General features: G+C 40.1%; 1 protein-coding gene across 1 annotated transcript in view; it reads right to left on the minus strand.

Annotated features, from left to right (window-relative positions):
- Window positions 1-759: 759 nt before the first annotated feature.
- The window catches only part of LOC124157108 (kelch-like protein 10), a 33,360-nt gene continuing 20,888 nt past the window's right edge, over window positions 760-13,231 (minus strand). The window contains exons 7-10 of the mRNA XM_046531602.1: window positions 8,800-8,958; window positions 6,600-6,804; window positions 5,966-6,227; window positions 760-1,657 (exon numbers count right to left, since the gene is read on the minus strand). Of these exons, the coding sequence (XP_046387558.1) occupies window positions 1,352-1,657; window positions 5,966-6,227; window positions 6,600-6,804; window positions 8,800-8,958 (932 nt within the window). The 3' untranslated portion in view covers window positions 760-1,351. The remainder of the gene's footprint in view (window positions 1,658-5,965; window positions 6,228-6,599; window positions 6,805-8,799; window positions 8,959-13,231) is intronic.

Genomic DNA, 13,231 nt, shown 5'->3' on the forward strand with positions numbered 1-13,231 from the left:
TTATTGTATTTCAATTCATTGAAAAAGTCTTTTGAGCAAATGTGGCAACGCCCGCCTCTCTGTCTCTCCCCGTCCCACATCCCAAGTGCCTCAGGTTCCCACCTCCTGCAGCGACGCCGCTCGAAACATTCCGAGTTTGCTTGACTGGGCCAGTCGCAAAGTTATTTGAAAAGGCAACTTAGCATCTCCAACACAAAACTGAAAACAATAGAACGATGGTCGCTATGCGTCACACACGTGAGCAGTTGAATCCAAGCTGAAACCCGTCTGGATCGGCGTCGATGGCCGATGTTTTATTTTTTATTGAGAAAATGCACTAATGTAAACAGAAAGAATCGTGCATTTTGAGCTAAAAAGTCACGTCTGAGATCTAATTAATTTACCTTCCAAATCGCAACCTTATCTGCAATGCGCATGCCTAAAAAATTCAAAGTCGAAAGATATCTCATGTATTTAACGCATATTACTCTATGATTTGTTTCTCAAGATGGCCAGTGCGCGATTTCTTGACTTTACCTTGGGAGTGGGTATCAAAATCACATCTTTTACAGCTCATCTTTTGAATGGACAGGCTAGTTTTTCTGGATTTATCCTTGCGAGGATTAATTTTTATATAAATAGAAAGTTATAGGGTATAGGTAGATCAGCATGATCTACCTCTACCCCATACCCTATAGGTAGATCAGCATGATGTACCTATACCCTAGCAGTATACTTATGACATACTGTTGCTCCACAATTGAATAATCTGGACAAATATAACGGATAGCCAAACTTTATTCAACCTTGTGATTGATTTAGATTTGTGTTCGTGAAGTTTCATGGATACAGGAAAAATTCAATAACAGTTTTTGTTGTGTTTCTATGCCTGGAATGAACTCCTCGAGGACTTATCTCCTGTAGTTCTTGAATGTATAAATATATTGTGTGCACGTCATATTAATCAAAATTTTTTCCTTGAATCCCATGTTGCGGCGTTTGGGAGGAGGATTGTCTTCTGCCGGTTAAATCGATGGATGATGATGGATCCTGCTTTCGTTTTGTCCCCGTCGACCTTCGAATCGGTTTGTGCTTCACTCAATATCAATTTCTATTGATTTTGGCTGGTCAGAGGTAGAGAGACCGAATTCAGTTTTTTATCGTAAATATATTGTGCCAATCGTAATTTTTCCTTGAACCACATCTTACTATGTTCGGGGAAATCTTTTTTCTGTCGGTTGAATCGTAAAATGATGGTTCGCGCCTCTTAAGTTTGCATCCAATTTCATTCATTTTGACCGGACGGGTTGTGTTGTTTTTTTTTCTTCTTTCGACAACTTTAGCGTGCGTATTTTCTCGTCCCTCCCTCTTTTCACATCATATCCTCCCTTTCGTCGTCAGCGTCCTCGCCCGCCATCTCTTCGTCCACCGCCAGGGCGACCATGCCGACTTCCCCCTCCTCGGGCCCGAGCAACGCTATCCGCCTCCCGTCCTGCGCAAGCCACGCGACGAACACTCCCGGACCGAACAAGTTTTCATTGTTGTCGTGATTGGCGTCGTTTCCACCGTTTCGCTCGTCGGGTCTCACGGCAACAATGGGCATGTCCCTGACCCTGTCCATCAGACCCATCTGCGGCCCCTGAGCCTGTTCCTCATCGTCTCCATCAACATCCTGCACCTAGTGGTGAGTGAGTGCAAAGGGTTTAAGTGTGAGCTGGCAAATTGACTTTCAATGAATGTTTTCGAAAAAAAATTGGTAATGGAACTGTGCGAAAGATCCACAGAGAAAAAATCATCCGCCTTGACCGGGATTCGACCTCGGATCCCCAGATTCCCGGTCAAGAGCTTTATCCTGTAAAGCTACGATTTAAATATATTATTTTCAAGATGAACATACAGATTTATTTCAAAGTATATTTCGTTATTATCAAGAGAAAAAAAGAGAGACATTAAAAAATGAAAACATTCCCAATACAGCATAAGGGATACTGAGGCCTTTCGGTGGTCTGTTGCTAAAGTTCCACTACCAAGACGTCATTCTTCCCAGTGGATATTTTTTGGGCATTACCGGACAAGGTGTAGCTGGACTGCTGAGCATATGATGCCACAAGCAGACCATATCGTGCGCACAGCGCCACAGCCGGAGAGCAGGCCCGGACATAGAACACATAGAGGTGTTCACTCTTGACTAGTTCCAAGTATACCGGCACTATACACGGTGATAAATTTTACGGGAGTCACCCGCAATGCAATCGTGCAAAAGATCCGTAGAGAAAAAATCATCCGCCTTGACCGGGATTCGAACCCGGATCCCCCGATTTCTGGTCGAGTGCTTTAGCCCCCGAACCCCGGTCAAGGCGGATGTATTTTCGCTGTGGATCTTTCGTACGATTGTGCATTGCGGGTGACTCCCGCAAAAGTTATCACCGTGGCTAGTCGCGGTATACTTTAAACTAATAGAACTGATTCGTCCTCTCGGGCTTGACTTCATGGAATCGACTTAACATAATGAAAAGTAAAAAAAATTGTAATCCCATATGATGATGACGTCTGGTGATAACATCACCAGATGATCACGAGCAACTTAAAAATCTAAGTCATATATTTATAAATTAATGTGGAATTGAAAAGTTATTTATATTTATCATTATTATGTAACTAAACGCTATAGGCGTTTAGACCGGTTTATGGATATAAATAGCGTTAAATGACCTATTGACCGTTGGGATAATTCAGCGCAAAAAACATTCTAAAGTGAAGAATAAAAAAAACCACAGAACTATGAATAATACGTGATGGTAAGTTTCTCGATGGCAATGTAAGTTACTCGAGGTGAAACCTTCTCGGCCTGACACAGAGATGGCACTCCAATCACGACAGCATTTGTATTCTGCGTGGGTATGTGCGTTGGTGTCTCAGTAGTTCGAATGGTAAGTTTCAACCTGTTCTCTCGATTGGTGTGTTTGCACGAATTTGTGTAGAAGACGTCTGGCGAGTTTTTCGTCAAAAATTTACGTGCTATGGGCGTAATATTACGTCACGTGAAATCCTTCGATTTTCGATACGAGCGCAATATTATGCCATCCGCCTTTTGAAAAACAGTGGTTTTTCAATTTTTTGACAAAAAGGTAAATCTCTAAATCTAACCTCGTCATAAAAAAACGAAAAAAAGCAAAAGCAATATTCATTCTTTAAAATGATACCAAGCACCTATTCCTCGCATGAAAGGATGTGTTACGAAATAAGCATACGTATTAAAAATGACGAGCACTGTAGTCCAATTCTACAATACTAAGGTCGGCACGGTAAGTCTTTAAATGGATAAAATTCGATATCTTACGGCCATAAAGTTCTTCGTTTCGGACGGGTTGGCACATGAGGAGATTCACCGCAAGTTGGTATAAGTTTTCGATGACCCTGTTCCCTCCATCAAATCATTTTCAACTTGAGGTCAATCTTTCATTGCCAGCCGGAGAGATTTTCACCTCACTCTCGTATGTTGGAGAAGAACTTTTGTTTATATCGGTGATTTGTAGTTTGTAGTGGGCCAGTGAACTAAACGTGCATTCCCGAGGAGCTACCACTCGAAGATAGAGCAAACTATGTACGCATGAGACTTTGAGGGATATCCTGTATTCCCGAGTTTGGGCTCAAATTCAGATGATATCACAGTTTTAGCGAAAAACGGACACGTTTGTAATTTCAACACGTGTCCGCCGATGGCGCTGAAGCAATAGGTTAGTTTAAGGGTTTGCGCCTACGGGAGCAGTGTGTTCCCACTGTGTCACCGTTGTTCCCTTGAATAATTAAATGAATCCGTTCATTTGAAAATGCAACAGATCTCCGATTGTGTATGCATATGGTAATTAAGCACCTACCTCTCGGTCATCGCCTCAGAATAAAATTACATTTGGCATTGGGGTGGTGTAGCGACTAGAGTGTTGGTTTCTCACATCGTAGGGCCGGGTTCCAATTCCTGCTGTGGAAGAGATTCTACAGGGGCTGCCAGATCACTGTTTGCGTGCATTGTGGAAGGATTATAAAGTGCGTCCGTCGAATTGGTCGTTAAGCCATGGTCGGATAGATCCCTTTCGCTATGAATAGGCTAACGCTGACGCCGGGTTTCTCTCCACCCTACCTTCCCGATAGAGCAATGGCCTTCAGTTGTCAATCACTTCCTCTAAATACCCAAGGGTGGACTGGCCATGGCGGGCGGGCAGGAATTCCTTTCGGAGCGCTAGTGCCTCTTACCGTGATTTGCTTTTATGCTGACCGTCCCATGTAAATACCCGAGTGCCTGGTGAGAGATTATTCTAAAATCAAGAACCAAACATCCAGGTTGCGCAGGTTTTATGTCTCATAAAAATTTTGTGCTTCTATTTTCAATGAGTGCTGAAAGGCTGATAGCGTTTTAGGTAGAAAAAAAATTAAAATGAAAATAGACATGAAGACTATTTTACTTTGAAATTGAAATATTTAGTTTATAGCCGTATTAAATGCTCACTTAAAAATTTCTTCACACCTTTTTAAACGGCACATTTGTCTTTTGACCACGTCGTCGCAGGAAACGATCCGAATGCAGTCGTTGGTAGGATTGATTGTAAATCGGACACGACATGCACAATGTGTGCCCGTGCACATGCATTTATACTATCTACAAGCCATAATCCAGCCTATAATGTTGATGTGCCGACTCTTGTAGAATCGCTCTGTGAAGTATATGTACCTACTTTAAACGTGCAATCCTTTGAGCAACCAATAAAAATGGCATTATTACAAATTAATTAAGACATTAAAAAATTTCGGATAAAATTTGCGAAGAAACCACTTAATATGCTGTCATGATAGGAACACTTAGCCGCAATATGCGTGCGATTTTTGTGGAATTTTTAAAGAATTCATTTAAGGGATATTTCAAAACAAGTTTGGTCGTATCTTCGAATGGTCGTCAGTCGGACGGCCTTAAGTTATGGCATGAATTAAAAATTTGAGCCTTTAATTTTTATAAGAAATAAAATATTTTTAGCTACTTGGGGCGACATAAAAATCTTTTTTACAAATGGCATTAGAGAAATGAAGGCACTACTACTTAACATTGTAAACTGAACTATTGTGTTTAAGTCATAAAATGTTTTATGCTAAATGTCCCTATTTTTAACGGTCAAGATAGCCACCGGGCTCTTTGGGTATCCACTTCGCACATCTTCCATTTTGTGCGAGCTATCTTAGTGGAAACGGTCATGGGTTAAATAAACATATTCGTACCTTAGTCTACTCCACACAGATTTATTCGGTGTATTCTTGCCGTTTGAGCGCTGCTGTGCCGTAACAAAATTTCTTTAACGTCAGACGTTTGTTTTCAAAGCCTCTTTATTTTATTCTAGCTACAGTATTCTTTTTTACCTCCCTACTTTGAACATTTTTCCCTTTCTGTCTCTTCTCAAAAATTGCCTCTCTCCTTGCTTCAACCACTCCCTAACAACATTTGATATCAGCTGGTGGAGTCCCCCGATACTTTGTGGAATTTTATTAACATTTTGAATGAATAACTTGAGCTTTGTTTTTTTAAAGAAATTTTATTAAATCATGAATTATAGTTTCGATGGTTCATAATTAAGTCAACTTCTTCCGGAAGAAGATGACTTCAACTGTAAACCAGACGATTACGTGGAACGTTGAAATGATCATGATTTTATAAAAAATTTTCTCGAAAAACAAACTTCAAGTTATTCATTGAAAACATAAATATCATAATTCGTAAAACATTAACAGTGTTAAAATAACAAGCGTTTCAATTCACAGAGTATTTCTTCTTGGTAATGACACGGGAGTGTTGAAAATAGGCCACGATTTACCGAATAAATCTGTGTGGAATTGACACGGAGAGATATCAATATATGCATTTATTTAACCACTTCTCCCCTGCGATTACCATACCAAAAATACCTTTTAAAAAGCCCACCCGCATACGGTCAAATGCGCCTACCTGCACCTGGGGGGGATCCTGTCGGTCAGGCCTCGCATCCTGCATCCGCGCCTCCTCTTCTTCTTCCTCGTCGTCCGCAAAGGCCGCAGCCGCCGCGGCCGCCGCCTCCTCCCGCGCCCTCTCGCGGGCGATCAGCCGCTGGCGCCGTTCCTCAACGGCGCGGTCCCGGTGAGGGTGCACGTAATCTCCCAAGTTGGGCAGGTCCCTCACCACGCACGCAGACAGCGCCGAGCGGAACAGGTTCAACTCAGCCGCCTCGAACCTTGAGAGTGCACGAAAAATGCAATTATGCATAAGGGCGTAAATTATGGTTGAAGAATATTCCAAAGAGGTGAAACAATTAGTTGAAATGAGGGAGATTTAGATGGGAGAGAATGGACCTTATTGCAACGTCATAGAGCTGTTTAATTTCGATAGCATTTTTGCGATAAAGAAATAATAACAATTGATATATAGGCGCATGTTGGATGTAAAGATGCGTGTTTCCTAACCTTTGAAGATCTGCAAAATAAAATCCCATTAAATCCTCCAAGAAATAAGAAGGTGGTCAAAAATCAATCAGATGGAGTGGTTCAACAGTTTGGACACAAAATTCCCACTAAGCTACTCGTCGGCTGGTGCAAGGGGTGCTTACCACTCATTGAGGCTTTCGTCGAAGCATTCCACTAGAAGGATGGTGGAGCTGCCATTGAAACCACCGATGGCGAAGATGAGGTCGTCTACCACTTCCATGGCGAAGTTGCTTCGCGGATTGTACATTTCGGGAAGGGCGAGCCACTGGTTGGTGGTCGGGTTGTACTTCTCAGCGCTACTCATCCGAGATATGCCGTTGAAACCGCCTGTGAAGGGCCATGGTCAAATGCAGAGAAGAAATGAAAATTGATAAAAAAAACAGTTTCTATAAAATTTAAGCTCAAATACTATGCGGTTGATTAAGCACTACATGAAAGAGTTAGCTTTATACGCTGTTACGCGTACGGATACAACTAGGATGAAATTTGCTGCGGGAAGAATCATTATTCGATATTTGAACTCGTATCTACGCCCGTCGATCGATCGGCGGTAATGGGTAACTGGTAATACACCGAAGCGATTTATAATTTAATAATGGGAATATAATACAGATTTCCCCAACTTCCCCAGTGCCGTTAAATTGGATCATTCTTCGTATTGCGAGAAGGAAGAAATAAGGTTTTCTTATCAAATGCGTGCATAAAAAGTCAATTATTCCATTAATGGTGAAAATTGCACAGACGAATGACATTAACCTAAAACCGGAACTCTACCTGACTTCACCCTTGGCTGTTTCGTGGCGTTTTACCAACGACTTCGAAGAACACACACTGTGTTGTGGGGGGGAAGGTGGCAGGAACTAGTGCGCGAAACGTTGGCTGTCTGAATCATCTGAACAAGCAAATCAACCGGATGGAAGCCCGAGAACAATTGTAATGCTCCGTGAAAAGACTCTTCATACAAGTATTATTCTGTGTTACCAACTCAGAATGTTGTAGGTTCGAAGATTTTCGCGGCGTTGGTTAGATGATCTTTCCATTCTATTCGGGTTTTTTCACGCTGACTGTAACGCCAGCGAAACTGTTGTCTTTAAAATAGAACAAACGCGGTGAAAAAACCCGAATGGAATGGAAAGATCAACTCAGAATGTTATTCATTCCTTATTCTACTGCTATTTGGTGCTAGGTAATATTAAGCTACTAACTTCATTAATAAGGTGTGAGATGTTTCTTTCTGTGAAGCCTAAACATAATTTTCACCCCGCTATTTCATTATTTTAGCTAAATGCCCTTTTGACTTTGCCTTTCAGGTAGTTTCAGTTCTTCAACATATGGCCTGTTGTCAATTGATTTACCTACCACCCACTTTCAGTTTGACGAGACGCTGCACTGACAGCTGTCGAGCTCAAGACGTGCTCTTATTGGCTAGATGAAAGCTGTGAGGATAAACTTGGCCGCCTTACTAAATTCTTAAAATTACGGCTTATACTTCATTGTAGACCACTGAGGTTATTCTATATTTTGGAATGAAAATGATCACATTCGGAGAGTTATTAAATTTTCAAATGAACCGTTCCTGGAGTAATTACTTGAGGAAACAAAAATTACAATTTGCAGGAATTCTTCTCGGAATCTCACCCGTGTCATTTTTTATTTCCCAACATATTGATGATCGACTTATATTATCGTCCGGGCAGATATGTCACGATGGCGATGCGTCAGTTGGGCATCGAAACGTTGGCGATGGAAAACCTGACCCGATGGAGAACCCGATAAATATTCCTGCAAATAGTTCGCCAAGAAATCCTGCGATCCTATCTAATAATAAAAAGATTGAAACGAACCTCTCCTGTCAAATTGAGGCCGTAGAGTGGATCGCTACTCGCTCGCCATAGATGGGCACTGATTGAACCTCCAAACAAATCCCGTATCTGAGTAAATCTGTGACGTCATCCGAATTGGATCCCGGATTCGGAAAATTACACTGACCCTCCAGGGCCAGCCCCCATTGAGGACTATTCTGTATTCCCGAATGAAAACATTCGGATAGTGAGCTGCATCTTCAAATTAGTCATTCGTTAAATTATTTATTGCTCAAAGCCAATGCAATAATAGGATGAAAGTGAACCGTTCCCGCCCTTCAGATGAGCTGCTACTTGCACGTCGTTTACGATAATTTATTGAAATTCCAAACTGTGCCCGTATATGAGTGAATCATACGTCATCCAAATTTTCTCTCAAAATCGGAAATACAGAGTTAACCGCAAGGTATTTTAGATGGATTAGAGAAGTAACGAGAAGATTAAGCGATTGTGTGCTTACCGGCTACATAGATGCACCCGTGGAAGGCAATACAAGAGACTCCACTTCTCCTGGACCTCATGGGAGCAATCAGTGTCCACTGGTTGACCACTGGGTCGTACACCTCAGCCGTGTTCATGCACTCTTGGCCGTTAAATCCTCCAGTGATGTATATCTTGCCTGAGAACAAAGAAAAAAACCAAAACACAATCATAAGAGATACCGTGAAACGCGGATTTAGCGCAGGTTCATGCAGGTGCATGAGGTTCGTCACTGATAGTGAAGGCTTCTTTGAACGATATATTCCCAGAAGTTGCCACCTCGGTTGGACTCCAAGGGCTTATCACCTAGCTCCAAGAACCTAGGCAAAATCATCATGAGAATCATGGAATCTGGATAGCGTCTCGAAAATATATAAGAGGATTCTTTAATCGGCCACTAAATCTGCTGTCCCCACACCGCGCATTAAAATGTGTTTACAAAAGTCGCCGCTCGCGTCGCTGATGGGCAGAGCGATCCAGATCTCAAAGAAAAAATATGGCATAGTGCAGTGTTCCAAAATTTTTATCCGTGCGCAAAAATTATACAAGAGGTATGTGCAGGAAATTACGATGATTATAGTTTAAAAAATATTTATTCGTCTATACTGATGTTGCCGCCTTAAGAATAGCCCCCATTAGACAGTTTCTACTTGGGTAAGCCCTTCATCCAATCCTCAACACACTTCTCAAACTTCTGATAGCCATTAGCTCCAACAGCGATTCCTTTTAATGTCATTTATTCTTGTAAAACCCTTTTGAGGTTCTCTTTATTTTTTTCAATATAGGAAAAAGTCACACGGAGCCATGTCTGGCAAATATGAAGGTTGAGGCATACAGCATTTTTTTGCCTAAATTCAAGAACAAGCTATTAGTGTGAGCCAAATTTTCCGAGCTCGTAAAAACAAGTCTAGCATTAGCGGCTTCCACAGAAAAAGTAATCAATTAATACAGCTGAAAATTATGTCATAATTCAGGGGCATGTATACCAGCATATTACAAATGCTTTTTGACAATCGGACTCACCAAACTCACATGAAATTGAAACATTTAGTACCCGTTATTTTCTGGACACACCTTGCAACATACCTAATTCATAACCATTCAATTCTAACCATTGCATATGCAAAACCTATATTGCAAACATTGAGAGTAAAGGGGTCACTCTGAACTCAAATGCATTCAAAGTAATGAAAACAATCAAGCTTTGTTTAAATCTACATACTGCCCCACAAGCCGCCTAAAAGGCGTATGGAATGTCTCTCTTAATTTATCGCTTCTGTCCGACCTGGAGATATAGTGGGGCTCTAATATTATGCTCTCCGTGTCGCTCATAAATATGCATATTCTCAATTGTTCAAGCTATCTAAGCCTATCGGGCAGCCTACGAGTCTCCAGCCGCTCCCAACCTAATACGCTTAGTTCCTGGGTAACGTTGTCTCTATGCCTGTCGCAGTTATTAAAGACATTGTATTTTATTCATGATCACAGATTAAGCTTGCACCGGATCCCAAATGCTCGCTGTATATTCAAGGTGCGGTCGGTCGAGTGCGAAATAGCATCTTTCTTTTATTTTCTCATCCGAAAATCTTCTCACAATACGCTTGACGAATCCTAATTTATTCAGTGCTATTCCGCAAATATTTCTTATATGTGTTCACCACGAGAGGTTCGTGGTTATCGTAACTCCCAGGCACTTCACTTCGTCTGTTGCTTTATTTAAAACCATCCACAGCATAAACAAGATTATAGTTGAACGAACTCTGCAAAAAGTGTACCGCTGTGCATTTGCTCAAATCAAGGGGAGCACTTCTGGGAGATTGAATGGGTCCTCTTCCAAACAGTCCCCAAGGATACCTTACTAATCTGCGCAGCGGCCAGGATACCAAAGCCCTTGGTTCATTCTCGGTCGGGGGTATTTTTCCGCATGGTACTCATTGTGAATTTCGTAGCCGTTAATGCGGCAGGTTATAAAATATTACACTCAATTATTGTGAATTGGTGAAATTTTCCTATCATTGCCATACTGAACATGACCCAAGCAAAGGTTCTTGTGATAAGCTCAAATGTCGGATTTGAAGCAAGAAAAGCCCTTTTATTATGTTTTCCCCCATTTTATTTTCGCCAAGTGCTCAAATGAGGCAAGTAATAACCCATCGATGGGCTAATTTCCTCGGCTTATTCTTTCTTGCTATTTTTTTCAATGTATTTAAACCGAAAAAAACGTTAAAAATAAGTAAAGCTCATTGCCGGAATAAGGCAACGTTCTGTTACAAGAGGCATAACAGGAGATGTGTCTATTTTCTCTAAATTTTTCTATATGAATCAAAATATTCTTCTCCTCTTGCATGCATATTAAGTCAGTCATATTTTCTAAGACGTTCTTTATTACTTTATGGCTCTAATGTTGAACAATGTTACTCCTATTCTCTCGTAAGCATGATCAGTCACTACCCATTTCTATCATATTGCATACTATACTAATCCACATTTTAGCATACACAGGCTTCGTTGGCCATAATCTTATTTGATAATTTATACGTTTTTCTTTATTTGTGTTACATTTCCCTGCAACAAATAATGCAATGAGTATGCATGATATGCACTGAAAATGAAATGCAAGTATATGCATATGATTTTTTCCCAGTTTTTGAATTACATTTTTCCTCCATCAACAACAATTGCTTGCCAGTTCTCTCTTCTTAAATATACAAACATGTTCATATTATTAAAAATAAAAGCTGGCGTGTTGATTTTGAATTTCCATAACCGAAATTATTCCAAGTGAATTCCAAATATGACGCATCTCATACTAATTTCAGGGATTTTTTTATGAGCTGTGCGTATAAAATTGACCAAAATGAATTATTTATTAAGTTAGCCAAACTTTGGAGCCTTATTCAAGTACTGCTTTAAGGTGGACATAGTGCCTCTCCGACAGATTGTTACATAGCATCGAGGTGAAACTTTTAATAAGTGAAGCAAGAATTAACTTGCTCTTGCAACAACGTTCATAAACGCATACTTTCTAAAAAAAAAAGGTCATGAAATATTCTTCTCCATTTCTTCCTGTTAACTATCTAATCATGGAGTCTCACTAACCGTTCAATAAATTCATGTTTTCCTCGCTCGAGACGGCGTATGTTTTGAGGCCGTATTTCGTTTCTAATATCGCACGCGGCGATGTAACGTCAACGGCTTTCTCGAGGCACTAATTTAAAAGTCGTTACTTTATTAGGTCATGGACTCAGTCCCTTACTTTCAATTTTACAAAGTCAGGCCTTATGAAACTTTTACTAAAGCTGAAGTGCGACTGCAATATTTAACTCAAAGAAGAACTTTTTCCATAGTTAGACAAAAACTGGTGTAGTAGATTAATCACCATTTTTGGCCTGCAATGGGCACACGAAACAATATAACAATAGAGGAGACAGTGATTGGCACTCAAATAATCAAAAATTTTAGTTTTATCTAAAAAAATGAATCCTATAGTTTTTATTCTTAAACCAGTAAAATAATTCTGCAATATACATTAAAAATTTAACCAAAGAATAATTATTTGTCCTAATCGGGATTGAAGGCAATTGAATTTTCCCCTGTGTGATATTCGCACTATTGTAGATGAATCCGTAAAGGTAAGCCGGTGGCTAGTCCTCGCTTATGCCTTGAATAGTGCTTACATATTTTAAATGTAGGATTAGCATTTTTATAGGTATACGGGATTTTGAATAGCAGCTATAAGTTGGACGTTGTTCCAAAAGTAATTTATATCAAAAACAATTATTTAAAATCCTAAATTATAAATTGGCTCCCGTAATAAATTGAAAATAAAATAAAAAAATGTACCGTCTTAAAATATTTACTGAGATTTTTTTAACTGCCTAATAGTTTTTTAAAGCTATTATCAAAAGTAGCAAAGCTCTTACGCAGAGCTTTTGACTTGCTTACCGGGAAAAAGCGGGTATAAGGGATGTTATAGCTTCACTATCAGGCTGGAGTAGGATTCAAAGTTGAGCAATACTAGAAGGGATGCTCCCTAGCTAGGATGGACAAGGATGAGATCGGATGTAATAGATAGATAAGTCTTGAGCAGATATGAAGGGACAGAAACCGTATGGGAATGGGAACAGGCGAGGATGATGAATAAAATTGATTTACCCTTTTTAGGGAAGAATTTGTGCATTATCAGTTAGACAATTATTTATTAGAACTCTGAAACCCTAACAAAAATTATGGATCCCAAAAGCAAACCCCGTTAGAAAAAAAGGTTGAATTTTTTGGATTGGAATTTCAAATTTCTCATTTAAAGGAGTACATTTTAAAATTTGAAGTAACTTTGTCTTCAGTTCTCCTAATAGCTTAATGAAAATATTCATAATTTTATTTATGTCTACCAAAAAAGCTAGCAGTATTTC

This window comes from Ischnura elegans, chromosome 4 (assembly GCF_921293095.1).
Source record: "Ischnura elegans chromosome 4, ioIscEleg1.1, whole genome shotgun sequence".
NCBI lineage: Eukaryota > Metazoa > Arthropoda > Insecta > Odonata > Coenagrionidae > Ischnura > Ischnura elegans.